We start from the raw sequence: 26,522 nt of genomic DNA on the forward strand, positions 1-26,522 counted from the left end.
CAGACCACCTCCCTTTGACACTCTAGAGAGCATATTCATTATCCCTCCTGGGTGCCCGTGATCTGTTGTATCCCCATGACAAGTCTATCCCCAGAATCAGCTCACTCCAAAGTTACAAGCTTGGGGCTTGTCACCTTTGATCTGGTGTTCAGCAGTATATCCAGGTCTGGATGTTCTGCAGGGTCTGAAGAAGGCAGCCAGATCTTTAGGTTCTGTAAGAGACAGGGTCTGAATACTGGAAGTACTTAGATTGGTGAAAAAATGGAATAACTCACAGGCCAAAGAAGAAGTCAGTGGATACCAGGAGATGCTCAGAAACAAATAGAAAGGAGACTGTGATCCTCCAAGAGCCCATGGGATGCTACTAAAGCAGAGCCTTAGGGACTGTAACCTATAGTGCTTAGGATATGCAGAAGAAAGGTTGGATTTTAGTGGGTGAGCATTCTCTCTTAAGAAAGAACTAAGTGGACAGTGAAAGCCAACACTGAAGGTGGGGACTGAGCTGAGGGATGGAAGGGGCAGAGGACAGTAGGTCTAAGGATTTGAGAGGTGACAAAGGGTCTACACTACCTGGAATTAAGTGATTAGAATCCACCCTTTCAGAGCCTCCTTCAGCCCTGGTATTGTGGGATTGCTGGCTTTCCTTCAGCAATCGAATTTTCTACTTAGTGTAGGTAGCATGTCCAGCTAGCATGCCCCCTGCCCCCTGCCCCCTACCCCCTAACCCCCTGGCACCCAGTCCATGTCAACCTCTATCATTGGTTGGTGGTTGGAAACTGAAAAACATTGCAGAGTAAAACAAATGCAAGTTGAAGGACTAAACCCGTGTATCAGTCGGCTTTCATCGCTGTGGTGAAACGAAACCCGTGTATCAGTCGGCTTTCATTGCTGTGGTGAAACGAAACCTGTGTATCAGTCGGCTTTCATCGCTGTGGTGAAACGTTGACCGAAAGCAACTTGGTGAAGAGAGGGTTTTTCTGGCTTACAGCTCCGATCACGGTTCATCCTTGAGGAAAGCCAGACGAGGAACTCAGGGCAGAAATCTGGGGGCAGGAACCGAAGCAGAGACTATGGAGGCCTGTGCTCAGCCTGCTTTCTTTTGTTTGTTGAGATAGGATCTCTCTGTAGCTCCAGCTGACCTGGAACTTGCTATGTAGACTAGGCTGGCCTTGATCTCATTGGGATCTGCTCACTTGTGGGAGAAAGCTAAAGTGTGGTGTCCTAGTACTCCTTCCAGAGTGCTGGGATTAAAAGTGTGTGCCACCATGCCTGACTCAGCCTGCTTTCTTATACAACCCCTGCCTAGGGGTGGTACCATCCACAGTGGGCTGGGCCCTCCTACATTACTCAACAATCAAGAATCTCACAGGCATGCCACAGGTAAATCTGGCAGAGGAAATTTCCCAGTTGAGGGTCTCTTTTACAATGGAAGCTGTGCAGCACAGTCCGCAAAGCACCCATTGCTAAGATTTCCTGAGTGTGCATCAGGTGTGTACTAGACACCATACTCACCTTTCCCCCAGCAGCTCATTTAAACCTGCTAAATCCTTCCAGTGGACTGTGGGAGTGTGGGTGCGGGGTTGAGAATGAAGGGGAGGGCCATCTAGAAACTGAGTCCAGCTCCGGTTTCCCCAAAAACGTATGTGATGTGAGGGTTTTGTGAAGTTTTGTTCAGTTAAGCCTGACAGTTTTTGGGAAACCTAGGCTGGCAATACCAGCTGCGATACCAGCTGTCCATGTGACTCATGCAGCTGGTAAACCAACAGGGCTGAGGTGTCAGACTGAGCTCAGAATTGCTTGCTTCTATCATAGTATCAACTTAAACATTTTAAGTTAGAAATGTACTGTTCTTACAAAAGAACACATACCTTTCCTATGCCTAGGATAAACACTTCCCCACATCCAGGTTAAGAAACAGAACGCCACCTGTACCCCAGTCCTTCAGATGCGATCACTAGAGGTGACAGTGTCTCCACTGTGTTAATCATTCTTTGCTTTTCTTTATGGTTGTAGCACTTTTTGCAATAAATTCCCAAACAATATATTACTTTTGAAAAACTGAGCAGCAAGCTAAACAGCTGTGTCAGGAAAGGGCTGTGGCAGTGTTACCTTTTCTTCTCAGATGGAGGCTCCCAGGTCAAGGTAACTTTACAGGGTCTGGGGACATGGCCTTACTTCCTCTTCCTTGGGAGTCTATGAGAGATTTTCCAGGAGGTCAATGGACAAGATCATGGATGAGTCTGGGGGGAAATCCTGAGCTCATCTGGAATATCTGGTAGGGCTGGTGTGAGGCAAGTGCCAGGGATCACTGGGGTGTGGTTAAACGAAGTGGGCTGTGCTGTATACTTACTTGGTTATGAGTTCACTAGAGCCCACTCTCACTCTCAAGAGTAGGTCAAGGGTGAGCATTTCTGCGAGTGAAGCCAATGTCCTCAGCTGACGTAGACAAGCAGGAGGTAAGAAGGAATAGTATGAGTTCATTGTGAGGGCAAGACAAATATAGGTAAGTATTAGGGACCTCTAGGTGATAACTGCTTTTAGCACGCATTAGTCTCCAGCCACTGCTCCAGTCTATGGAATGGTGGCCCTCTGCTTACATTACACCACCATTATCCTGTCATCCCCTGTTGAGTGGCCTATGTCCTGAGTCTGTTGCTCCTTAGTTTACTCTGTTTGGGTAGATCATATATCCATTCGTTTTTTAGATGGAGGTTATAGGAGTTGAATTTCTTGACTGTGTAAAACTTCTCTTGTACTTGATTGACAGTTTGATTAGGTATAAAATTCTGGTTGTTCACACCTGTAATCCCAAGCTCTGGGGAGACTGAGGCAGGATTGAATGCCCTGCTTTGGATGAATAGTGAATTTAAGGCCAGTCTGGACAACTTGGTGAAACCCTGACTCAAAGTAAACATAAAAAGGGTTCTGGAGAGACACCTCAGTGGTAGAGAGCTAACGTGTGCTGTCCTGTGTTTTATCCCCAGCACTGCACATACATGAATATTCTGGCCATCATTTTCTTTCACAATTTTGAATATTCCTTTATTATCTTCCCTTTTTAGTGTTATAACTAAGAATTCTAAGCTCATTTTACATCTCTTTCTGAAAGCTGGCAAAAGATTTTTTCAGTCCTCACTGTTCTAAACTTTCATAGATGTCTACCTTGGGTACTGGACATTCAGGAGGCCCTCTGGATCCAGGAGCTCGTATCTTTGTGTTTTGGGAAATTTGTTTGATAAGTCTGTTGATTTTTTTCTGTTTTATCTCTCTTCTCTTTCCCTGGAATCAATTTCTGGACCAATCCTCTAGTTTTCTATCTTTGTATCTTTTTGTGCTGTTTTGTTGTTTTTGAGACAGGGTCTCACACTGTAGCACAGGCTGGCTTGAAACTCTTACCAAATCTGGGCTGGCCTCAGATTTGGGGCAATTCTTCTTCCTTAGCTTCCTGAGTCCTGGGATTATAGGCATGAGTCACTATACCCAAGTTTGTGCATGTATTCTCACTTGGAACTCAAAGTTTTCATCTTTGCTCTCATAAGTTTTTTGCAAAAGCTATTTTTACTGTTCCTTTATCATAGCATCTTGATGTTGTTTTAGAGATACTATCTTTTATGTAACCATCATAATATTAATAGTTTGGGTTTTCTTGTTTGCTTGGTTGGCTGGCTTGTTTTATTTAGGCTATATAGATTCCCTTTCCCTGTGCTAAGGATGGAACCCAGGGCTTTGCACTTGCTAGGCAACTGTTGCTTCCTGCATGAACTTTTTAACCTTTGAATTGCTCTCTGTTCCCCACTGATTTGGCTTTGACCTCCCATATTTGGTGCTTTTTTGGGCCTAGGTAGGCCTTGACTGTCTTTCTCATTATTGAAATGACAGACTTTGAAACTTAATGAATGAGCAGGTGAAATCTGTCTACTGTGACTTTCACAATAGGCATTCAGGAAATGTCAGTGTTTCTATCAGTAGAACTTTCCTTCTGGGTTTACCAAGCTTCTTGAATAGAAAGCCTCCTGATTGCAAAGGTCTGGAAATCTGGTGGATGTGTGGTGTGGGTGTGGCAAGGATAGTCCTGGTATTCATTTTGCAAATGGTCATTTGAACCCTTGATTTGAAATGTGGCATCCAATCTTTAGTTGTGTCTGGGTTCTCACAGTTCTGGGAGCCTCTCTTTAACCCTTTTAGAATGCAGATCTCCAGACTGCCATGCAAGCATGGTAGAGACAGCTGCTAGTGTCTTGGAGTAGGAAAGGAAATCTGGTGATCTATGTCATGGACTCTTTGTCTTGGTCCTTGTGTTTGTTGTCTCCTTGTGTTCAAGATGTACTTGAATCTGCCATACCAGAGTGTAGGGTGCACATGATGAACTTTTCAATGGCAACATTCTGGCCTTAGGGTCTGACCTTCAGGATCTTCTAAATCCACTGCCATGCATTCGTCCATCTATCCCATTCAATCACCAAATCCTTTCATACTGCCTCTGTCATTGGGGCTACTTTAGTAAACAAAACGGAAAACCTTGTCCTGGAGATGATCACACCCGAGTGAGGGGCAGACTGTAGCAGAAGGAAGCAAATTAGTGATTGGAAGGTGCCAAGGTGCCATGGAAGTTTAGTAAAGGAATCTGTACATTGAGTGTTCTGCATAAGTGACTTTAGTTTTTCATAAGGTTGTCACAGAGTGCTCATTGAGAGGGTAGAGTATGAGTGAAGACTTGGGGGGGTGAGGGAGTTAGTCAGGTACTCTCGACAGAGGTACAGTCAGAGCAAAGGTCCTAAGGTAGGACCATGCTAGTGTTCATTAAATGGGAACCCAGTACTGAGCAGAGCAAACAAGAGGAAGAGGAGGAGATGCAGTCTGGACAGGGTCACAGGCAGGGATATTTACCTGTTTTGGATCTTGAGAGTTTACCATTGGACTTGGGCCCCTACTCTGTGACACTGTAGCTTGATTGCTTATGCCAGACTAGTGTGGGTTGGCTAACTTTGAAGCATTGTCCTCTAGCTATGGTGCTGGGAGTAGGCTGTAGCACATGGGCAGTGTGGGAGATCAGACCAGCTTTGCAGTTTTGGGGTGAGCCCCAGTGAACCTTGGAGCAGGACAGCAGATGAGCTCCTGGTGAGATATGCCAGGATTCCATAGCCTGTAGATGATGGCTCATGGGTGGCTGTTGAGCACTACAACACAGCTGGGCCACACTGAGAATCTGAGTGCACAGTGGAAGACTTGACAGGAAAGAAAAATGCAACGTTATTTCACTAATGTTTTATGTTGATAACCTGTCAAAATGGCAACAGTTTGGATGTCTTGTGTTAAGTGGAATTTATGGTAAGTATACCATAGATTGTTTCTCACATACCATTGTTGTTTCTCACTTTGAAGAATGCAGCTGTTAGAAAACCTAAGGTGTGTGTGGCTTGTGTTCTAGTCTGTTGGACAGTGTGGTTCTGGTACTTTGAAGGTAGAGGATACAGGATTTGCTGATGTGGTGCAGAGGAGGGACTGCAAGGGTGACTCCAAACCTTTAGTTGTACAACTAGAGGGATGGAGGAGACATGAGCTGAGATGAGGGAGGCTGTAGGCCCAGCATGTGTGTGGGCTTATGAAATATTTGATTGGAGAAGGAAAATGGGCAAATATGAGTGTGAGTTCCAGACTCGGGACAGTTCAGAGTGGAGACCAGAATACGGGGTTCAGCCCGGAGAGTGAGTTTGAGTTCAAGCCATGGGACTTGATGAACCTCACTTCTAAGGATCCACAACTTCCAGAATCATTTTCTCCGTCTTTGTAAGTTGGTATGTTTATGTCTTCATTGATTTTGTGTTGCTTCACTTAGTTTTGGGTATTCATTCTTTTCATGGGTTTTGAGAGGAAGTTAGGTTAGGTATGTGTGTTCATTTTAACATCTAGTAATGTATCACTTTTGTTAAAAGAACCAAGGGTTCTTTTTCTGTTTTTTTCACTGTGATAGAAGAGAGTTGCATGTATAACCGTTTTGCTGGCTGACTATCCTTTATCTTAAATTCTTGACACCAGAAGTATTTTGAGGTTGAGATTTTTTTTAAACTTTGGAAAGTTTGCATAAACATAATGAATATTGTGGTGACTTGGCCCTTGTTGAAACACAGAATTTATTTATTGTTCATATACACATGGCCTAAAGGTAATTTCATATGATATTTAAAATAATTTGGTACATGAAATAAAGTTTCATGGTGTGGACTTTTTCACTTGTGGCATTCTATTGGAACTCAAAAGTTTGGGGTTTCAGAGCATTTTGGATTGGGGGGTCTTCAAATTAGGGATGTTCAACTTGTAACAGCCCCCACCCCCACCCCACACCACTCCTTCATCCATCTTCCTCAAAAAGTAATGACCTTTTCTTCTCCCTAGGCGAGAAGGCTACTTGATCTGGCCACAGTGAAGGCAAATGGACTGGCTGCCTTCCTTCTACAGCACACCCAGGAATTACCAGTCTCCCAGTCCCCACCTTATGAGGGTATGTGTTTGTCCTTTCTCATTAACCAGAAAGGAAAAGGAAGTCAGCACAGATTCCTGGTTAAAGAGCAAACACATGTCAGGTAGCATCCATCTATTGGCATCTTCCCTCAGGCTCAGTTCCTCCATTTTAAGCAACCATCAGAGTCGTTCAACTGTAATGAAAAGTGGAAGTACGGCAACATTCATGGCTCTCCTCCTTTCATTGCTCCCCACACTATGTGGTGCTCACTGGAGCCACTGTTACACGGAGGGCCAACTGTGGTCCGTTTTGCTGTCTAAACTCCTGCCATCTACACCAGAAACAGACAGGGCTTGGCTCTCTGGACCCTTAAAACCTAGCTTCTCGTGATCCAAAACTCATAACTAGGTGGATTTAGAGGGTGGTCTCTTCTGTGTCCATGTTACCAACTCAGAAGTGAAACAGGCCTGGGTACACCAGACAACCTGCATAGACTTTCTTTTTCTTTCTTTTATTTTTTATTTTTTGAAATAGGGTCTCCTGAAGCCCTAGCCGGCCTAGAAGTCTTTTTGTAGACCAGGCTGGCCTCGATCTCACAGAGATCCGCCTGCCTCTGCCTCCCTGGTGCTGGAATTAAAAGGGTGTGCCACCACACCTGACCTCTGCTATACACTTTTATGGATAATCTGCCCTTCATAGCAGCCCTGAGAAGTAGGTGTTGCTGTGTTCCACTTTACATGTGAGGAAACTAAGGTTTGAGTGGCAAAGAACAGGAAGATGGGTCTGACTGGAATGTGCCACCTACCCTGAACTCCTTAGGAGGAGAAATCATCAGTTGCAAAGAGGATGCAAGCCTGATACCCTCTCAGTCTTATTCCCACGGAAAAGGAAGATAACGGGCTGAAGGCTCTGAACTGTGCACCCAGAGCTAAGGAATGGGTTTATCATCCTGGCCTTGCCCTGTGGGCAGGATGGCTGGAAGCTTGTGCTCGGTACCCAGCTGTGCACCATCTCATCTAAGAACAGGACATAGATATTAGTGCACAGTATCTGGCTTGGCCCTTGGTGAGCATTTGCTGCTGATGCCATCAAGCACGGCTGCCATATAGGCATATGCAATGACCTCACACAAGATACGTCTCAGGATGACAGTTGAATAGGTAGACATGGTCACATGCCTGTAATCCCAGCACTTGGGAGATAGAGGCAGGAGATCATCCTCCACTAAAATAGCAAGTTAGGGGCTAACCTGGGCTGTATGAAACCCTGTTTCCAAAAGAAAAAAGTGACAATTGTGTTTATTTTTTTTAAATGAGAGAGGTTTTTTTTTTTTTAAATTTACCCTATTTATTTTAACTTTACATTGTGTGTGTGTGTGTGTGTGTGTGTGTGTGTGTGTGTGTGAGTGTATGTGAGTGTGTGTTTGTAAGCATCATGGTATGTATGTGGAGGTCAGAGGACAACCTGCAGGAGTCAGCTCTCTTCCTCTACCATGTGGGTTCCAGGGATTAAACTGAGGTCATCAAGCTTGGCAACAAGTACTACCCACTGAATTATCTTGCCAGCCTTACGTTCATTTGTTTTGAGGTGTTTATTATTGTTGGCAACAACTGGAAGCCAGCATTATAGTTGGCATTAGAAAGGAAGGTCTGTGTCTTCTGGTGTCTGGACAGTGTTCCTGATATATGCAGAGGGTAGAAAGGGCAACAGTGATCCTAAATTCTAGGAATAAGAGGCATCACATTCTGAGTATGGTGACACAATTGTAATCCCAGCTGTTTGGGAGGCTGAGGCAGAAAGATTATAAGTTCGAGGCCAGTCTGGGCTACAATAGTGAGACCCCATATCAAAAAAAGAAAAAAAGGATACACCAGACACCAGCATAATATAGCATTCCTACTCTCTGTGGCTCTGCTGACACTAACTGTAGCCTAATCATAACCCTAAACCTAATCCCAACCCTAAACCTAAACCTATACATGACCCTAACCCTATGCCTCAGTCTAATCCGAACCCTAAACTTAATGGTAGGCCTAATCCTAACCAAACCTAACACTACACCTAATCCTAAACCTAACCCTAACCCTAACCCTAACCCTAACCCTAACCCTAACCCTAAAGGAACCGTGACCCTAACACTAGGCCTAACACAGGACAGTGAGGCTATGACGCAGTGAAGATGGTGATGTCCAGCCAGCCCAAAACTCTCACCCATACTTCCCTATTTCCTGAAAGGGGAACTAAGCCATGACTGGGAAGTCATTTGCATAGCCTGGGTAATAAAGGACCAGCAGCAGTCCCTTGGCTGTTCCCTCAGTAAGAGAGGATTAGGGGATTTTGTTGATCCCTTGGCCCAGGAACCTTGTGACCTGAGGTCTCCTAAAACTAGTCTCTGACTCCATCCAGTCCATTTAGCCATACAAAGTAACATATTCACAGGTTCCAGGCATGAGATCTGGACATTTTTGGGGGCCACTGCTGTGCCCACTGTACCTACAGTAGAGCCAGCAGCAGTTTTGATTGCTTATCAAGTTTCAGATAGCCTGCTAAACTGCATTTTTCTCTCTGTGACTCCTGAAATGATCTTTTAGGATGGTTGTCCCTCAATTAGCCACTTTCCTTGTGGTGGAACAGAATATCTGACAGAAAAGAACTGGAGGAAGGAAAGATCATTTCAGCTCCCAGTTTAGTAGGACCATCCATTGTGAGAAGGCATGGCGACTGGTGTGGCTTGGCCCAAAGAGTAGGAACATGAGACTCTGGCCACATCACAGGAACAGACAGGAAATAGGGAGCTGGGACAGAAGTAGGCTGGACTATAACCCTGGAGGCCCACTACTGGTGGTCCATGTCTGCCAGCTAAGCCCTGCATCTCAACGGTTCCACACCGTTCCAAAACAGCCTCATCAGTTGGGGACTGAGTACTCAAACACAATGAATCTGCAGGATATCTTTCACATTAAGGACTTAATAATTACCATTTCTACAGACAAGAAGACTGGATTCCAGCAAGGCCAAATGACCCACCCAAACTAAATGGTGGGCTAAGGAGTCTTGTCTTCAAAGTCTGGATTTCTAGGGGCTAGAGAGATGGCTCAGCAACTAAGAGTACTGGCTGCTCTTTCAGAGGACCCAGGTTTGATTCCCAGCACCCACATGATGGCTAATAACCATCTGTAACTCCAGTTCCCAGGGAATCTGATGCCTCTTGTGACCTCTACAAGCATTGCATGGCATGAGTGCACTTCCATACATGCAGGCAGTGCACTCATACACATAAAATAAAAAAGAAAATATAGATTTCTAAGCCCTTTTCTCCTTCTGTTTCCCTTTAAAAAGAGGCAATAGAGGCAGAATGGTGAAGGGACCTGTCTCTGGCACTCAACCAGTGTGGTGGGACAGACAATCAGGATACAGTTCTCTGAGTCAAGCCCTCCATGGCACTTGCAGGTGTACATATTAAGCACAATGGTGGCCGGTGTCTTCCTGTTGGATGCTGTGCTTACCTGGTGACATGTGTCATCTCAGTTTGTCCATGTTGAAGTTCTCTACTATTTTTTCTGCTTTGCATGGGAGAACACATATTTAAGAAGGTTCTCTGGCTGTCCCAAAAGCCCATAGCTTATAAGTGGGTGAGCTAAGATGGATGCCCACTGGCTTTTCTCTCCCAGCTGCACACTGCATCCCCTGTGCAGGCTACACTTTGGTCAGGTCCCCATTGTGACCATGATCCCACCCTCATTTGCCTTTTCTCTGTCTCCCAGCTGCTGAGTGTCAGAAGTTCATAGCCAAGCTGAGGACCACAGTGTTGGCTCAGTCTCACTTCCTTAGTACCTATGATGGGGTGGAGAATCTTTGCCTGGAGGACATATACACTGAGAACATCCTAGAGTTGCAGACAGAAGTGGGCATGGCTAGGGCACCACAGAAGAGCCCTACCACTCTGGGCCTGGAGGAACTCTTTGGCACCCACAGTCACCGTAACAAAGATGCAGACACTGTGCTGGTGGTGGGTGAGGCGGGCAGTGGCAAAAGCACTCTCCTGCAACAGCTGCACTCGCTGTGGGCTACAGGGCGGGACTTCCAGCAATTCCTCTTGGTTTTCCCGTTCAGCTGCCGGCAGCTGCAGTGTGTGGCCAAACCTCTGTCCCTAAGGATGCTGCTCTTCGAGCACTGCTGTTGGCCTGATGTTGGTCAGCACGATGTCTTCCAGTTCCTCCTTGACTACCCTGAACGTGTCCTCTTAACCTTCGATGGCTTGGATGAGTTCAAGTTCAGGTTCACAGACCAGGAGCGCCACTGCTCTCCGACCGATCCCACATCGGTTCAGACTCTACTTTTTAACCTTCTGCAGGGCAACCTGCTGAAGGGTGCCTGCAAGGTGCTGACCAGCCGTCCAGACTCTGTGTCAGCACTCCTCAGGAAGTATGTCCGTACCGAGTACCACCTTAAGGGCTTCTCAGAAGAGGGCATTAAGCTGTACCTGAGGAAGTGCCACTCAGAGCCTGAGGTGGCAGACCGCCTCATCCAACTACTGCAAGCCACCTCAGCTCTGCACGGCTTGTGTCACCTCCCTGTCTTCTCATGGATGGTGTCCAAATGTTACCAGGAACTACTGATGCAGGATGGGGGGTCCCCAGCGACCACCACAGACATGTACCTCCTAATCTTACAGCATTTTCTGCTGCATGATTCCCCTCCAGACTCTGCTTCCTGTGGTCTAGGACCTGGACTCCTTCAAGGCCGGCTGCCAACCCTCCTGCACCTTGGCCGTCTGGCTCTCTGGGGCCTGGCCATGTGCTGCTATGTGTTCTCAGCGCAGCAGCTCCAGACAGCACAGGTTGACTCTGCTGACATTTCTCTTGGCTTCCTGGTATGTGCCCAAAGTGTTGGACCTGGGAATGTGACACCCCTGGAATTCCTGCACATCACTTTCCAGTGCTTTTTTGCCGCATTCTACCTGGCATTCAGTGCAGATACCTCGGCAGCCTCACTCAGACACCTCTTCAACTGCCGCCGTCTGGGAAGTTCATCGTTGGCCAGGCTGCTACCCACACTGTGTGTCCAGGACTCCAGGGACAAAAAGGGCAGTGAAATGGCTCTGCTGCAGAAGGCTGAGCCCCATAACCTGCAGATCACAGCGGCTTTCCTAGCGGGCCTACTGTCCCAGGAACACCGGGACCTGCAGGCCACATGCCAGACCTCTGAGAAGGTGCTGCTGCGACGCAAGATGTGTGTCCGCTGGTGTCTGGCCCGCAGCCTCCGCGAGCACTTCCACTCCATCCCATCTGCTGTGCCTGGCGAGGCCAAGAGCATGCATGCCATGCCCAGCTTCATCTGGCTTATCCGGAGCCTGTATGAGATGCAGGAAGAACAGTTGGCGAGAAAGGCTGTACGGAGGCTGGATGTTGGGCACCTGAAGTTGACATTTTGCAATGTGGGCCCTGCAGAGTGCGCTGCCCTCGCCTTTGTACTGAGACACCTCCGGCGGCCTGTGGCCCTGCAGCTGGATCACAACTCTGTGGGAGATGTTGGCGTGGAACAGCTGCTGCCCTGTCTTGATGTCTGCACGGCTGTATAGTGAGTGTGATTGAGCCTTACTGGTTGGGCACCTGGCAGATGCCACTGTCAAGGTTACATGGGGGAGTCTGACACTTGTTTGGGATCCATAAGTCTGCACCTAGTGCCAGGTCTGCCATCCTGTGTACAGCACAGGCCAGACCCCTTCCCATTCCGCATCTCAGTACAGATTACAGAAGCTGTACTTGAATGTTTTGTGCTAGGTACAAGAACTGTCTCATCTCATCTCCACAAACACTCTGGATTCAACAGATGTTAGCATCCCCATGATCCTTTCCTTGAGGCTCAGAGGAATGAAATAACTTTTTGAGTCACTCTGAACAGCGAGGGAGGTTTTCAGAAACCACCTTTCTGATTCTAAGTTTCTTGAGCCCTATCTGTGGATGCACTTTTGACACTCCAGGAAAACCTTGAGGTCCTGTGCAATGTTTTGGGTTTTGTTTGTTTGTTTGTCTTGTTTGTATTAGGGATTATTTCAAATCAAAGGTGACTTGAACCCAACCCAAGTCTTTAAAACCCCACCAAAATGGGAATTTCTAGACTCTTGAGATAAGTGGTTGGAGAATTTCACCTTTTTGGCATTACCCATGCTGCTTTTGGCCCTATGACTGAAATGTGAGGCTCTGGTCTGTGACATCTGTGCCCTTGAATGTGTGGGCCTCTTCCCATGTCTTGGAGTAGGCAAAGGCAGAGGACATGCCCAGGCCTGGTGATCAGCATGCCCCCAGCTCCCAACTTCCTGTCTTGAAAGGGGATGTCCGTCTATTTATTTAGAACCTAAGAGAGCAGAAGTTGTAGATTGTAGTTAAGATCTAGTCACAGCCTCCTGGGGCTTTAGGACTCCTTGAAGATAACCTTAATTGATCTTAGGACAAGACTTCTGCATGTATTATGACTGTGTATCTTCTCTGAGGGAAAGATGAAAACACAGATACTTGCTTGAAACTGTGTGGTGACTTAGCAAACTCTTACACAGGGATCATGGTGATCAGTAGACAACATAATATGATATATACTATGTAGAGTTAATATATCTATATTATATATAATACATATACACTGGAAATATGAATAGTTCCATCAGGGTCTTGAGGAAACATGTAGCACTTGAGTTGGGCAGTAGGAGGACAGTCCATGAAGGGGACTGTCTCCAGAGGGATGCATAGGAATTAGGAAGGACACAGAGGATGGCGCAGAGCTTGGGACTCATACAGTTGGGGTGGCCCAAAGGAGGATTTACTAGTTAAAAGGAGAGCCTGAAGAGAGTTTTCTGGAAGGACTGGATCTGGGGGAAGAAAGCCTGCCCTTCCATCCTGTCCCCTTGCCTCTTGACGGTCCCCTCTCCTAGCTAGCTAAACCCAGCAGGGAGGCCTAGCAGGCCTGGTGTTGTCTTGGAGTATCTGCCTCCCGGGGGACCAAGAACCAAGAGAGGGAGCATGGATCTGGCCAGAAAAATGAGTGATCAGAGACTGATGGTACCTTGACTGGGAATTTGGAGACTTGAGTATTGAAGCTGCTTGATGGAGGTATGAGTGTGCATTTTCTTGGCTCCTAGGCCTGTACTTTTTAATCATGACCCTCAAAAGACAAACACACTGGCATGAATGATCCTCATAGAACTATTTATTATTTATTTATTTATTTATTTGTGTTTTTGAGACAGTCTCAGCTAGTCCAGGGTGATCTCAAACTTATGATCCCTCTGCCTCTACCTCTTCAGTACTAGAGTTATAGGTATGCTCTACAAAGCTTCCTTCTTTTTCAGTGGTCCTCTCTCCTCTCTTAGGAATGTCCATATGATCCTTCTGTGGAGTGCTCAGGGGTCTTGGGGTCAGGGAGGCTGTGGATCTGTCTGTTTTCAGAGAAACGGAGGGCTGACCTGGTTCTTGTTCATGGTAGTCAGAGAGTAGTGTGCAAAGATCCTTGTTGAATTACAGATTCCTGGACTGTTGATTCCTGTTTGGTAGAATTAGGATGGGAGTCTGGAAATCTCTGTATCTAGCAAGCATCACTGGTGACTTGGATGCAGGCAGTCTCACACTGAGAATTACTGTTCTGTAGGAATCAACTTGATTGTCCACAAGCAGTTACCGTGGTTTGGATGAGTGTCCATCAACATCCATGTGCTAGAAGCTTGTGCGCTATTAGGAAGTATGGCCATTAAGAGGTTAGGCCTTGTGGGAAGTCTGTAGGTCATTGGATGTGAGCCCTTGGAAGGAATTATGGGCACCCTGCCTTTCTCCTGCCCTTTGCTCCCTGGCTGGGGATGTAAGGTATTTTCCTTCCCCACATTCTTGATGTGGTGCTTCTCTCCAGGCCTCAAATTAATGAGGCCAACTGATAATGGACCAATACCTCTAAGAGTATGTGTCAAAATGATCCTTTTCTCTTCATAAGTTAATTACTTCAGGGATTTCCTAATAGCGAGAGAAAGCTGATTACTACAGTAGTTAAAGCTCTTGACCAAGTTCTACCATTCTTAACCTACACACAGCCAGCAAGTTGCTGGTTTTGTGTGTGTGTGTGTGTGTGTGTGTGTGTGTGTGTGTGTTAACACAGACACAGATGGAGGAAGGAAAGTGGAAGGGAGGAAGGGGGCAGGCTTCTCTCCCACAGTAGGAGGCTGCATCTCTCCCACTCAAAGGGTTTCCATGCCAACTGAAATCCTTGCCTCTAGGAAACCCCACATGCAAAGCTGTCCTATGCAGGTTTCTTTAGATCCTGCTCTCTCTGCCTCTAGGATGATGGGTTTCAGTTTTCTGACATACAGGCATGTGAAATTGAAACAAGAGCTTTGCGAAATGACTTCCTGTATCAGCTCTGACACATTCTGATTTCTTCTGTCCTTTTTTTTTTAACATGCTCCTCGGACCTTCAAAATTAGCTCAGAAAGGCCACAGGTAGACTGCATGAGGTTGTGGTTCAAGGCAGATCAGCAGCCCAACTTGCTATCAAAACTTTCAGCGCTGTGCAGTCTTAGCGCAATCACTTCACGGTCTGTGCCTGATTCCATCTCTTGGGGACATATTAGTAGTACTTCCTGCATTGGTTTGGGATGAAGCTGATGAAGTTCCTGCTGGGAAGTGTCTAGGGCAGTGCGGGTGCATGGAATGTACTTGTGATTGCAGATTTCTCTTATGGTGTGTGGTGCTCCGGGGCTGTATGTGCACACCTTGGGGAGGGTGGTCCTTTCTTGTTGATGAAAGGACAAGAGGATAGCCAATGAGTGGATGATTAGGGTCAGGATATTGAGCTGAGGGGCTCCAGCAGCTCCATCTAGTCATGGCTGCCAAAATTTGCCTGAGGATAAAGAATTGTGGGTGCACTTATTAAAGTATACAGATTCTTAGTCTTGATGCGTACATACAACTGCCAGGTCCAGGGTAGAGGCCTGAGAAGCTGTATTTTAGGGAAGCTTTCAGATGACTTTGTGGAGTGGTGACCCTGGAAGAGTTGGAGGGGCTTGCCCACAAGCAGGGCTATGCTGAGCAAGAAGCAGGTCATCAGGGCTCCTGAACCCAGCCTACATGCATGTTTCCAAGGTCTGAGCCACTCAGCTGGACCACCATCTGCTGGCTACTGGTCCTATTTTGTTCTGGCTGCTTCTCCCACAGATGGGCTCCTTTTTACCTTGCACCCTTCTGTGAGGTGACTGTGATACTCATGATCCTTTTCAAAGGTGGGAACTGGGCCTGAAATTACATCTGTGGCTTCTCAAGGAAGTCAGAACTTAGGGTTCCTACTCCTTGGATTGTCCCACAGTCAGCTCCCTGGTCAGGGATGCTGGGAGTCTTCACCTTCATGGGGTGCGGGGGTCTCTCCCTCTCTTCGCGGGTCATTGGCCACTGGTCCACGAGGGCAGGGGAAGCAGAAGCGGCGAACGGAGTCAGGACGGCCAGTGAGCACTGACGGAAGAAAGCCCTTCCGGGGAGGCTGGTCCCACGGTGCAGTGAAACAGCAGTGATACAGCTCCAGACTCAGTGAAACAGCTCCGTTTATTCTGTGGGAGAACTAGAGAAATTATAGTGTGGAGGCAGTAGCCAAAGCCTCAGCTGATAGGTGCTCATAGTATGCTTTATTTACATGTGGCAGTGGGCTCCTATCATCCGACTATCAGGCAATGCCTGATTATCATATAGAAAAAACCTGGGGGTAGTTTTTACTCCAGGTAACTATGCCAAAGGTCATGTTCCAAATAAGGTCAGGCATCCGTGCTTGGTGGCACTTTCCAGGTAAGCCAGGAAGAGAGCAGGAAGCCCCCTGCTGAGAAGGGGAGTCCTTCCATTTGGCGCCAAGCCCCTTAGGGCTATCCGGACATGGAGAACTACAACCCTAACAGCAGGGTTTCCCAACAATGGGGTACTCTGTGCTTGAGATTCCCAGAATCACAGAGAGGTTGGCATTTTAGGGGTGAATGAAGTCTCTTTTGAGGTTTTCTGTAATTGGCTTGACTTTCAAATGAACTGATTTTGTCTTTTTCAGCTTGCGAGATAATGGTATCTCTGATCGAGGTGCCTGCATGCTCGTTGAGCGTGCTGTTCACTGTGAGCAGCTGCAGAAGCTAGCGTGAGTTGGACTGGGCTGTGTCCACCAAAGCAGCTATGAGTGGGTGATGGGATGGCCAGGTGTGGCCTGGCTGGAGGATACAGGGTGGCTCCTAGGAGGAAAGGAAAGCACCCTGGGTTTGAGGGTTTGCTGGCCATGTGCTTTGTCTTCATGTCTCTTCTCTCCTGGAACCCAACAGTCTGTTTAACAACAAGCTCACCGATGGCTGTGCCCACGCCGTGTCCAAGCTCCTTGCACATAAGCAGAACTTCTTGGCACTGAGGTGAGCCCTGGGTTTCCCTCTTCTTCGAAACTGATGTTCCCCATAGTCAAGTCAAGTTGATCTGACCCCTGGTTGCATGAGGGGCAGCATCTCACTTTGAGCTGGGTTTCTCAGATCCCATGCTGTCCTCTGCACCTGCTCTTCTGAGGCTGAGCAGTCCCTGTCTTTTGGACCTTTTATTCCCAGGGTGAAGAGTTTCTAGGCTTCCCCTTTCTTGTGACTATTAGAATTGCAAGTTCTTTCTGATGCACACTGAGCGTGTCCTTCATGGGGAGTCCCACACCAGGCACTTGCTTGCCACTATGATTGTGATATCTATTTGCTGGAGTGCTTCCACAGAAGCTTCCTTTACCATTCAGAGCAGTCAAAATTTGAAATTCCATCTGGGAAGTCTGCAGTTCTGGTGTTCCTGCCCTCAACCCAAGTCTCTGTTTGATCAGAGACCAGCACATATACACCAAGCTCCCAGAAGAACCTGCTCTCTTCAGTCTCAGTCAGTCTCCCAGTCTCTCTCTTCTCTCTGTTTCTCTGTCTCTGTCTCTGTCTCTCTTCTCCCCCCTCTCGGTCTCTCTGTCCCTCTCTTTTTCTTTCCCTCCTTCCCTCCTTCCCTCTCTCCCTCCTCCTTCTCCTCTCTCTAGTGTCTCTCTTTTGGATATTGCCACCACTTGTGATTTGTGAAGCGGTAAAAGAAGAATTGCTTCCATCTTTCTTTCCACCCACTGAGTGGCCTTTGGGGATGAGAGATGTGCCATTTTAAAATCTGGCCACATAGCTCATCTCAGACAGGGGCAGGAACCAAGGCCACTGCCACCCGTTCCCCAGGCTCACCTGGTCCATTCAGCCAGGGAAATCTCTGGGTAGCACAGGCTGCAGGACTCAGAATTGGAGGCCTAGGTTTATGTTCAACATATCATAACTGAGAGCACGGGCTCTGGAGCTAGGTTGTCCTAGGTTCAAATGTAGGAACCCTGAGATTGGAATCCTTGTTAGCTGTATGACCTTGGGTCAGCCTAATGTCTCTGTACCCCCGTCTCTTTCCTTAAAATGAGATCATGCTTGCAGTTGTCTCAAAGGCTGCTGTGATGGAGTTAACATACATGAGGAGCTGGTGCAGTACAGTGCATGCTTTATATAGCCAGGTCCGGACTGAGGATTGTGGGTAAATTATGTAAACTTCCAGCTTGTGTGTCCATATGTTAGTTTGGTCCTCAGAGAAGGGACTAGATGAGTAGAAAATGCATTGTGAAATGCCCACAGTGGGGAGTGGGGAGGGAGCAATGGAGGCTGGAGACTGACTGTGTGAAAGATGGTAGAAGAAAGGAAGACTGGGAGGAAGCACTTGGGATTTGGGTACAGCTCAGAGAGAGTTCGTGAAGACACTGGGCTATCCTCAAGCCCTGTTTGCCCAGCAGAGGTCTGTGTTTTCTGTTGACTGGGGGCAGCCTGTGGGCAGCAGCCTTGGCATGAGGTCATCGTGTTGGATTTTGAGCACAGTTGCCAGTGCCCGTAGTTCCCTCTAGTTGAAAGTCTGAGAGGTATCTCTTGGTACCACACCTACCCTGTAAGATTGCTGTGAGCCAGAGCACCTTAAAGTGCCTTGAAAAGATGACATTGCATTGTATTTATTCCAGAAAGTTTGATTTGTGGGTGACATCTCTGAACTGTTGGAGGTGACTGGATTTGACTGTGCCTTCCTTGCCTGCTCATCTTTGCTCCTTGCTACTTTCCTGTGGCCCTGCCTCCCTCCCTCCTGCAGTGGGTGGTCTTGGTGTTGATAGAGAACACTCAGGATCCCTCCTTTCCTCAGCCTGTTGGGCCCCGACCCCTTCAGAGCAGGCATGTGCCACCTGTGTGTGGATCTGAAGTCACAGAGGAGGGGCTCACTGGAATTTAGACAGAATGTCTGAGACCAAGTGAAAAAGGTATGACAGTCTCTCAGGGAAACCAGGTCCCAGGCATGACTCCTTCCCAGACCTATATGGAAGTTCACATGGTAGGAGCCTTGGTGGGAATCAAGACTGAGCACTGCCGACCAGCATGCCACTGCTGTGTCCCAGGAGAGACCTGGTGCTAACTTTCAGCTTCTGTGTCTTCCTTCCAGACTGGGGAACAATCACATAACAGATGTTGGAGCCCAGGTGCTGGCCCAGGGGCTCAAGAGCAGCACCTCCCTGCAGTTCCTCGGGTAGGTTGGGTTCTGGGTTTAGAGGGCCTGTGGAGGAGTTTGGGGCTTTTAAGATTTAAGGGCTGGTGAGCCACTTTATCTGAAGAGCCCAGAGGCAGCCCAGGCTCCAGAGGAGAGGTTGAGCTAGGTGAGTGTGGATGGTGCTGGACTGCTTCCGGGCAGAGAAAGCTCATGGCATTGGGGTAGAGAGAAGGCTGTGTCGTGAACTGGGAATGAGCCATCTGGTCCTTAGGGGGTGCTCAAGAGTGGGCTTTGGCTGCACCTCGGAACACTTTCTGTTTCTAAAGAACACCAGGGATATAATGGCGATATCTAAGGGTATGTTTCTAGTTGGCAAGAATTGCTAATTTTAGAATCTGGGACTGAAGAAAGAGAGAATATTTGTAGGACCCAGATGTTACAGCCTATTGCTCTGCTCACAAGCTTAGTGTGAGCCAGGAAGAGGGGACTATGCTAATCTGGAGTTAGCATCCTCTCCAGTTCTGTTAGTAGCAGCAGAATCTACACGAAACAAGTCCTCGGTTCCATGAAGCTCTCTTTTGTTTGAGAGCTTACCTGCCACACCTGGGCATTTATGTCTTTTAAACATGGTTTTATTAAGGCACCTGTCTGGTCTTGGGACTGGATCAGGAACTGTGCTAAAACCCCAAACAATTAAAAAAAATTTAATTTTTAAAAAATATTTATTTATTAACCACATAATTGGAAGAAGCATTTCATTAAAACAGCATTGACATATTCAATCGCAATTTCCAGAGCCAAGATGCATCTCTTTCAAAATTGGCTGTAACTTTTTAGGTTTACAGTTGAATTAAAACATTTATACAATATTGTACTCTGTATAAACCCTATAATACATAAAATTGAATGAAGTTTTAAGCTTTAAAAAAGATCTCCATTTCATTATTAAAATATTCTGTTTCACACAGAAAAACTCATTTTTAATGCAACTAACATTTAGATGTTTGCACATGCATCTAATCTCTATATATCTGATTATTACTAGTATCATAGTTGGTTACTTTCTGAGATCTTTGGTACCCGAGTATGAATATAAAGTCATCAGGTAGATTTCAATGGTAATGTTTTTCATATCTACTAAGTAACATGAAGCAAATTTTTATGCTTCATCCTCAACAATAACTCATTTTTTATTTATTGATTTTTAAAATATTATTTTTATATTATGTGTATGAGTGTATTGTCTGCATGTATGTGAGTGAACCCATGTCATACAATGCTGTGGAGGTCAGAAGAGGGCTTCGGATTCCTCTGGAACTGAAGTTAAGGATGGTTTGTAGCCGCCATGTGGGTACTGGGAATCAAACCCCGGTCCTCTGCAAGAGTGGTCAGTGCTCTTAACCGCTGAGCCATTTTTTGTGTGTATTTCATATAGAACATCTCAAACAATCTTATTCATCTATGTACCCACATCCCAAGTGACACTTTCCCATCCCCCTGACCCCCGCTAGAGCCCATATACTCTGTCATCCCTGTTACTGTCCACTGTGTTGTCAGTGCCCCCAGCTGTTCCCCGGTGCTTGTCCATCTGCTGAGTCTAGTCAGCCTATGTATAGTTCCTTGTAAAACCCCAAACACTTTCATAGGATACAGACTCCTCTTTAACTCCCCTGCCCCTGGCTTCGTAATATAGTATAGGCGTCTTTTCATACCAGTATGTCCTTATTTTAAAATGAAGAGCTATAGAGACTCCACTACCACTAGTTGGATGGTCTTAGGTTTTTTTTTTGTTTTTTTTTTTTTTTTTTTTTTTTGTCTTTTTGGGACAGGGCCTCCCTATAGCCCCTGCTGTCCTGGAACTCACTATGTAGACCAGGCTGGCCACAAACTCACAGAGATCCACCTGTCTGTGCCTCCTGAGTGCTAGGATTAAAGGTGTGTGCCACCACACCCAGTGGTCTTAGTTTATTTTACAGTCAACTGTTGATGTGAGATTTGGGTGTTTTCAGGTTTTGTTTGTTTTTAAAATATTTTTATTATTTTTATTCTATGTATATGAGTGTATTGCCTGCATATGTAAGTGCACCCCTGTAGCACAGTGCCCATGGAGGTCAGATGTCAGATCCCCTGGAACTAGAGTTACCACCATGTGGTAACTGGTTGTTAGCCACCATGTAGGTGCTGGGAACTGGACTCAGGTCCTCTGCAAGAATAGTCAGTGCTCTTAAACCACTGAGCCATCTCTCCAGCCCCTATTTCTATTTTTTCCCATTACAATGTCCTGTCCCCAGAGCTGTATTTTACACAGCCACATCTCAGTCAATACTTCACTGAATGCATTGGTTACTTTTTGTAGCTGGTACTAAAATTCCTGACCTAGACAACATTAGGGAGGAAGTGTTTATTTTGGCTTATGGTTTCAGAGGGTTTGATTCATGGTTGCTTGGCCCTGTAAACTTTGGAAGACACCATGGTGGCAGTAACTTGTGGTAGAAAACAGTTATTCATTCGTGGTTGACCAGGAAGTAGAGACAGGACATAGGAAGAGACCAGAGCAATACATTGTCCCAAGGATACACTCCTACTTCCTCCAAGTAGATCACACCTCCTACTTTCTCCTTTTTCCACCTCCCAATAATGTCATCATACTCTAAATCCATCAAATGATTTTGTCATTGATTAGGGGAGACCCCTCTTATCATCTGATTGTCTCAGGACGCACCCTCATGGACACCCCCAAAGGTGGGCTTTATCTCTTACATATTTCTCAGTCCAATCAAGTTGACAGAACAATTTCACCTAGTGAATAAAAGTTCAGTGACAGCCCAGTGCAGCTGTCAGAAGGTGTGAACTGGGCCTAGGCTACAGTGTGTCAGAGGAGGATGACCTAGAAGGTAAAGGAGCTATAGGAACGGGGAATGGGGGTATTAAGAAGGAACAAGAGATGAAGAGTTGATTTGTTCAGGTAGAGTTCGAATTGTTCTGGGTATCTCCAAGGGTAGTTACAGACCTGTGGTGATAGCTACCTGGAAGCAAACCTGAACTAAGTGTATGAAAACAAATCCACCACCATGTGAATTTCTACTGAGGGTGAGTTCCCTGTCACTGAGGGTATGTGGTCCATGAGCTTCTGTGAAGTCTTAAATTTAAAGCCACTGAAAAGTCTGAGTGGAGTTTGGTCATCTCACCAAAGATTGTGGCAGACCTACTTTGCTGAGACCTCTCTGGGGTGGAGTAGCCCTGCAGAAGCATGGTAGCACTTGTCCTGAATACACACTGTTGGTTTCTCAGGTTTTGGGGCAACAGCGTGGGTGACAAGGGTGCCCAGGCCCTGGCTGAAGCTGTGGCTGATCACCAGAGCTTGAAGTGGCTCAGGTAAGCTTCAGGGTTTGTCCTGCCTTTATTTTAGGCGGAGCCAGGTGGTTGGGCCAGTTTTGGAGGCTGTTGAACTTTGTGTGTTCTCCCTTATGTTAGGCAGTAGTATAAGAAAGACATTGGGTTTGGGATCAGGCAACCCGAAGCTTTCTTGGTGAATTTGGAGGCGATTCTCTCCCTTTTAGAATCCTAATTCCCTGTCTTTAAATTGAAGATTGTGAGTTGAGCCAGTCACATTTTTTTTTTTTTTTAATCTTAAGAACCAGTTCTATTCTAGTGATAATGGCTGGCCAGAGTATCATGTTGGGAAGGATTTGAAGGTTGCTTTTGGGCTTAAGGAGCACTATAATCAATTAATAATGCCTGAAATTAAGGACACTGGGACAGTGTGCCATGTCTTTGCCCTTCATAGGTTAGTTTGTGTCTGAGGTTCTTCTCTGTTTTGTCTTTATTCCATGGTTACGTCCAGCCTTGTAGGGAACGGCATTGGCAGTGTGGGTGCCCAGGCCCTTGCACTGATGTTGGAGAAGAACAAGTCACTAGAGGAACTCTGGTAAGTTGGGAGGGTGGTCCCCTGATCCAGGGACGCAGTTACTTGGTCTCTTCTATAGGGAGATTGTATGGGTAAGACAAAACTGAATGACTTGAGTGACTGATTGATTGGGGCTTTTTATATACTGAGTGGTGGAAAGCTTGCAGAGCCTGGTGCCACTGCTAATTCTTTTAAAGTGTATCTGTTGGCTTGCTGGCTGCTTATTGCCCATACACGGCATAATTGTGAAGGCCACAGACCCTGGAATCAAGCAGGTTGAGATCTTAGGCAAGTTAACAAAAATCCCAGATTTCATCTGTAAAATGAGAGCAAGAATGCTTCTAGCTGCAGAGAAGTTTTTAAAACTTAAGGAAGGTTTCCAAGTGTGGTAGTGCATGCTTTTAATCCCAGCACTTGGGAGGCACAGGCAGGCAGATCTCTGTGAGTTTGAGGCCAGCCTGGTCTACATAGTGAGTTCCAGGCTAGCTGGGGCTACAGGGAGACCCTGTCTCAAAAAAGATAAAAACGAACAAACAAAACAAACAAACAAGAAAACCTCAAGGAAAGTAGTGCTTGTAGAGAGCTTAATACAGCGTCTGCCATGTAAGCTCTCCATAAATGTTAAGGCATTGCAGTGGGGAGTCACTGCCACTGCCTTAGCCACCACAACCGCAGCTCCTGGTAGCACCACGAGTACTGCTCATGAAGTGTAGTTATTTCAAAATGAGTTTGAGTTTCCAAGACCACTGGGTACTAGAATCAAGGATCACCTTGGAAGGGGAAGGGAGTTTGGAGTTATTGAACTGTGCTTGTGCCACCGACCTGAAGCAGGTCCCAAGTCTCTCAGTCCTGGAGACATTGGAGACATTGCCATGAGTCCAATTCCAGAGCTGCCTGGAATTTGCAGCTCCAGATAGAGTAATGAGGGAAGATGCCAAAAGGTTTCTCCAGAAAGCAGAAAGGCGTCGACACCCAGAGCATTGCCAGACATACTGTGGAGGGGCCTTGGCTGTTGCCAGGGCCCACCAGCTTTGTGGAAGTACCACTGCTCATGTCCTGACTGGAGTTTACCCTAGCATTTCTTGGTAGAGGAGCACCTCACGTGAGGTTCAGCCAACCCTGGTTGCAGTGGACAGCAGAAATGTTATTTTTCACCCAGCACATAGTTTCCCATAACAAAATGAGGTTTCCACTTAATATAGGAAAGAAAGGGTCATGGATATTGGATAGCTGAGCACGAGGGAACTTTTTATATAGAAGCACCTAGCAAAGCTATCCCCAGAGTTAAATCTTTTCACCCTTCCTTTGTCTGTTCTTACTCTTGATGCATGTTGGGATTTTCTAAGTGGGGGAAGGGTCATGGGTTAATCTTTACGGACATCCTTTACCACAGTCAGCGTCACCAGGACAGCTCAATCTCTCTGTTCTTGCAGCCTGGAGGAGAACCACGTCTATGATGAAGGAGTGTGTTCTCTCGCAGAAGGACTGAAGAGAAACTCAAGTTTGAAAGTCCTGAAGTAAGGGACCCATGAGCAGGAGCTGGGAGGGTGATGCCTAGCCTCAGGAAAGCAGGCAGTGGGCTGTCCCAGGAGCCCCACCGAGGTGCCTAGTGGGAGCTGTCTGGGAAGATGAGGGTGCTAGTGCTCATTGCTTACCTGACAAGCTGGCATCATTGCTGGGAGAAAAGTTCAGTCTGGCAGGAAGGAATGGGTGACCAGGAGAGAGAGGATCCTGGCTCAGTTATCACAAGGGAAATTAGATCTCATGTTGCTGGGGCCTCCAGGAGCTGGCAGAGCATGCTCACCTGGCGCCTATCCAACCAAGGGATAGGGTAGCAGGGGTGTTTATACTCAAGTACCTGCTCTTCCTGCTGGAGCTGTGTCTGTGAGGGTGTCAGTTCTCTGCTGTTCCAGCTTTCCTCTATAGGCTAGGCCCACTCAGGTCAGCAGAGTGGCAGATCTCCTCAGGCAACTCTCAGAATTGGGGATGCAAGTTGAGGAAGCATGGATGGGCAGGTTGCTGACTGCATTTGCCACTGACTCACAAGGTGTCCTCCCTCCTCCAGACTGTTTGCTGCTCAGGCAGAAGGACTGTTTGAACCGTTATCTGCAGTGGTGTTCCTCAGAGTGGTTTGAGTGCTGGTGTTTGTTAATGTGTGTGTTCATTTATTGATTGGACAAATGTTCAGACACTCATCTATGCATTCAGACAAGTGTTTTTGTGCTGCCACTCTGTGCCATGCACTGAGGGTAGAGTGGCGTAAAGGACAGAGCAGGCTCCCATTCCTCCAGCTCTTACATTCTCATAGAGGAGACAAATGGTGAACAAAAGAGATTTCTGGTTAAAGGAGATGTGGCAGGGTTGCTGCCATCTGGGCGAGGTCTGTCTCAGAAGGTGGCATTTGAATTGAAATCTGAACAACTAAAAGGTGCCCACCACACTGACTGAAGTCTCAGAAAGGAACATCGGGTGGTTGGAATAGCAAGTGCGAAGGCCCTGAGGCACAAACAAGCCTGGTGACTTTGAGAATAGAGAGAGACCTGGGCAGTGGGGTGAGAAGAGATAGGAGAGTAGTCAGTGTAGCCTCTGAGTCGTGATCAGGATTTGGGGTTTTACTGGGAGGACTTTGGAGGGTTTTAATCAAGGCAGTCCTGGAATTTGCTGTATATCATAGATGGTAATTCTTGATGCTTCATGCTAAAGCAGGGGCCAAAGGTGGGTGGAAGCTGGGAGGTGGGTGCACTTTTCCAGGTGGAAGAGGAGGTAGCTTGAGAGAGGTAGAAGGGACAGAAGCTTGTAGATATGTAGGCCTAAAAGCTGGAGAGCTGGACAGTAGCAGGAGCTAGGGGAGCTACAGGGACATGCTGTGGCTCCCTCTGGGGATGAACTCACTGGCTACGAACCTCCACCACAAGGAGAGGGAAACAGATATGAGCTAAAATCTGCACAGTGACCATCACAGGCTTGTGTTGACACTCACTACATGGAGACCTCAGAGCACCTCATGGCTCCTGATGGAGGAAGGTAACATCTTGACTGGAAAGTGTCACCAGAGCATCACTCTTACCTTAGAGACGGGCAGGCAGCTGCCTCTGGGCACATCAGCCCCACTGCTAGATTGCTCTCTGGCCTGCTGGTGGCATATGCATTTCTCTCAGGAGCCAGGAAGCCACCAATGTTCAGGGAAAATACTTCCACATATACCACTTGATGCACATGGATCAGAGGGATGGGTAAGGCCTGGATTATCCAAGCTAAGACACTGGAGACACTGGTACATCATTGATCATGTGTAGATGTAGCATATTTGTTCTTTGTCACTGTCACAGACTTGATCCTAAAGGATGCAGTAGTGGGGCGGGGGGCAGCCTGTGCTCCCTGTTCCCAGACTGGACTATTCAGCATCCTGAATAATAACAACAGTATCATCTTGGTTTTCTCATAAAACATAAGCTGCTGATATGTATGGGGGGAGAAGGGGAGAGGAGAGAAAGGGAGGGAAGAATGGAGGGAAGGAGGGAGGAGAGAGAGAGAGAGAGAGAGAGAGAGAGAGAGAGAGAGAGAGAGAGAGAGAGAGAGAGAATAAAAGGTGTGAAAAAAA

The 26,522-nt window shown here is 46.8% G+C and overlaps 1 protein-coding gene across 1 annotated transcript in view; it reads left to right on the forward strand.

Moving 5' to 3' along the window:
• Window positions 1–26,522, forward strand: part of Nod2 (nucleotide binding oligomerization domain containing 2) — a 69,618-nt gene that overhangs the window by 37,167 nt on the left and 5,929 nt on the right. The window contains exons 5-12 of the mRNA XM_008828311.3: window positions 6,394–6,499; window positions 10,225–12,040; window positions 16,523–16,606; window positions 16,785–16,868; window positions 18,970–19,053; window positions 22,306–22,389; window positions 22,859–22,942; window positions 24,355–24,438. Coding sequence (XP_008826533.1) covers window positions 6,394–6,499; window positions 10,225–12,040; window positions 16,523–16,606; window positions 16,785–16,868; window positions 18,970–19,053; window positions 22,306–22,389; window positions 22,859–22,942; window positions 24,355–24,438 — 2,426 coding nt within the window. The remainder of the gene's footprint in view (window positions 1–6,393; window positions 6,500–10,224; window positions 12,041–16,522; window positions 16,607–16,784; window positions 16,869–18,969; window positions 19,054–22,305; window positions 22,390–22,858; window positions 22,943–24,354; window positions 24,439–26,522) is intronic.

Source organism: Nannospalax galili, unplaced genomic scaffold, assembly GCF_000622305.1.
Source record: "Nannospalax galili isolate Female #2095 unplaced genomic scaffold, S.galili_v1.0 scaffold1353, whole genome shotgun sequence".
In the NCBI taxonomy this organism is placed as follows: Eukaryota; Metazoa; Chordata; class Mammalia; order Rodentia; family Spalacidae; genus Nannospalax; species Nannospalax galili.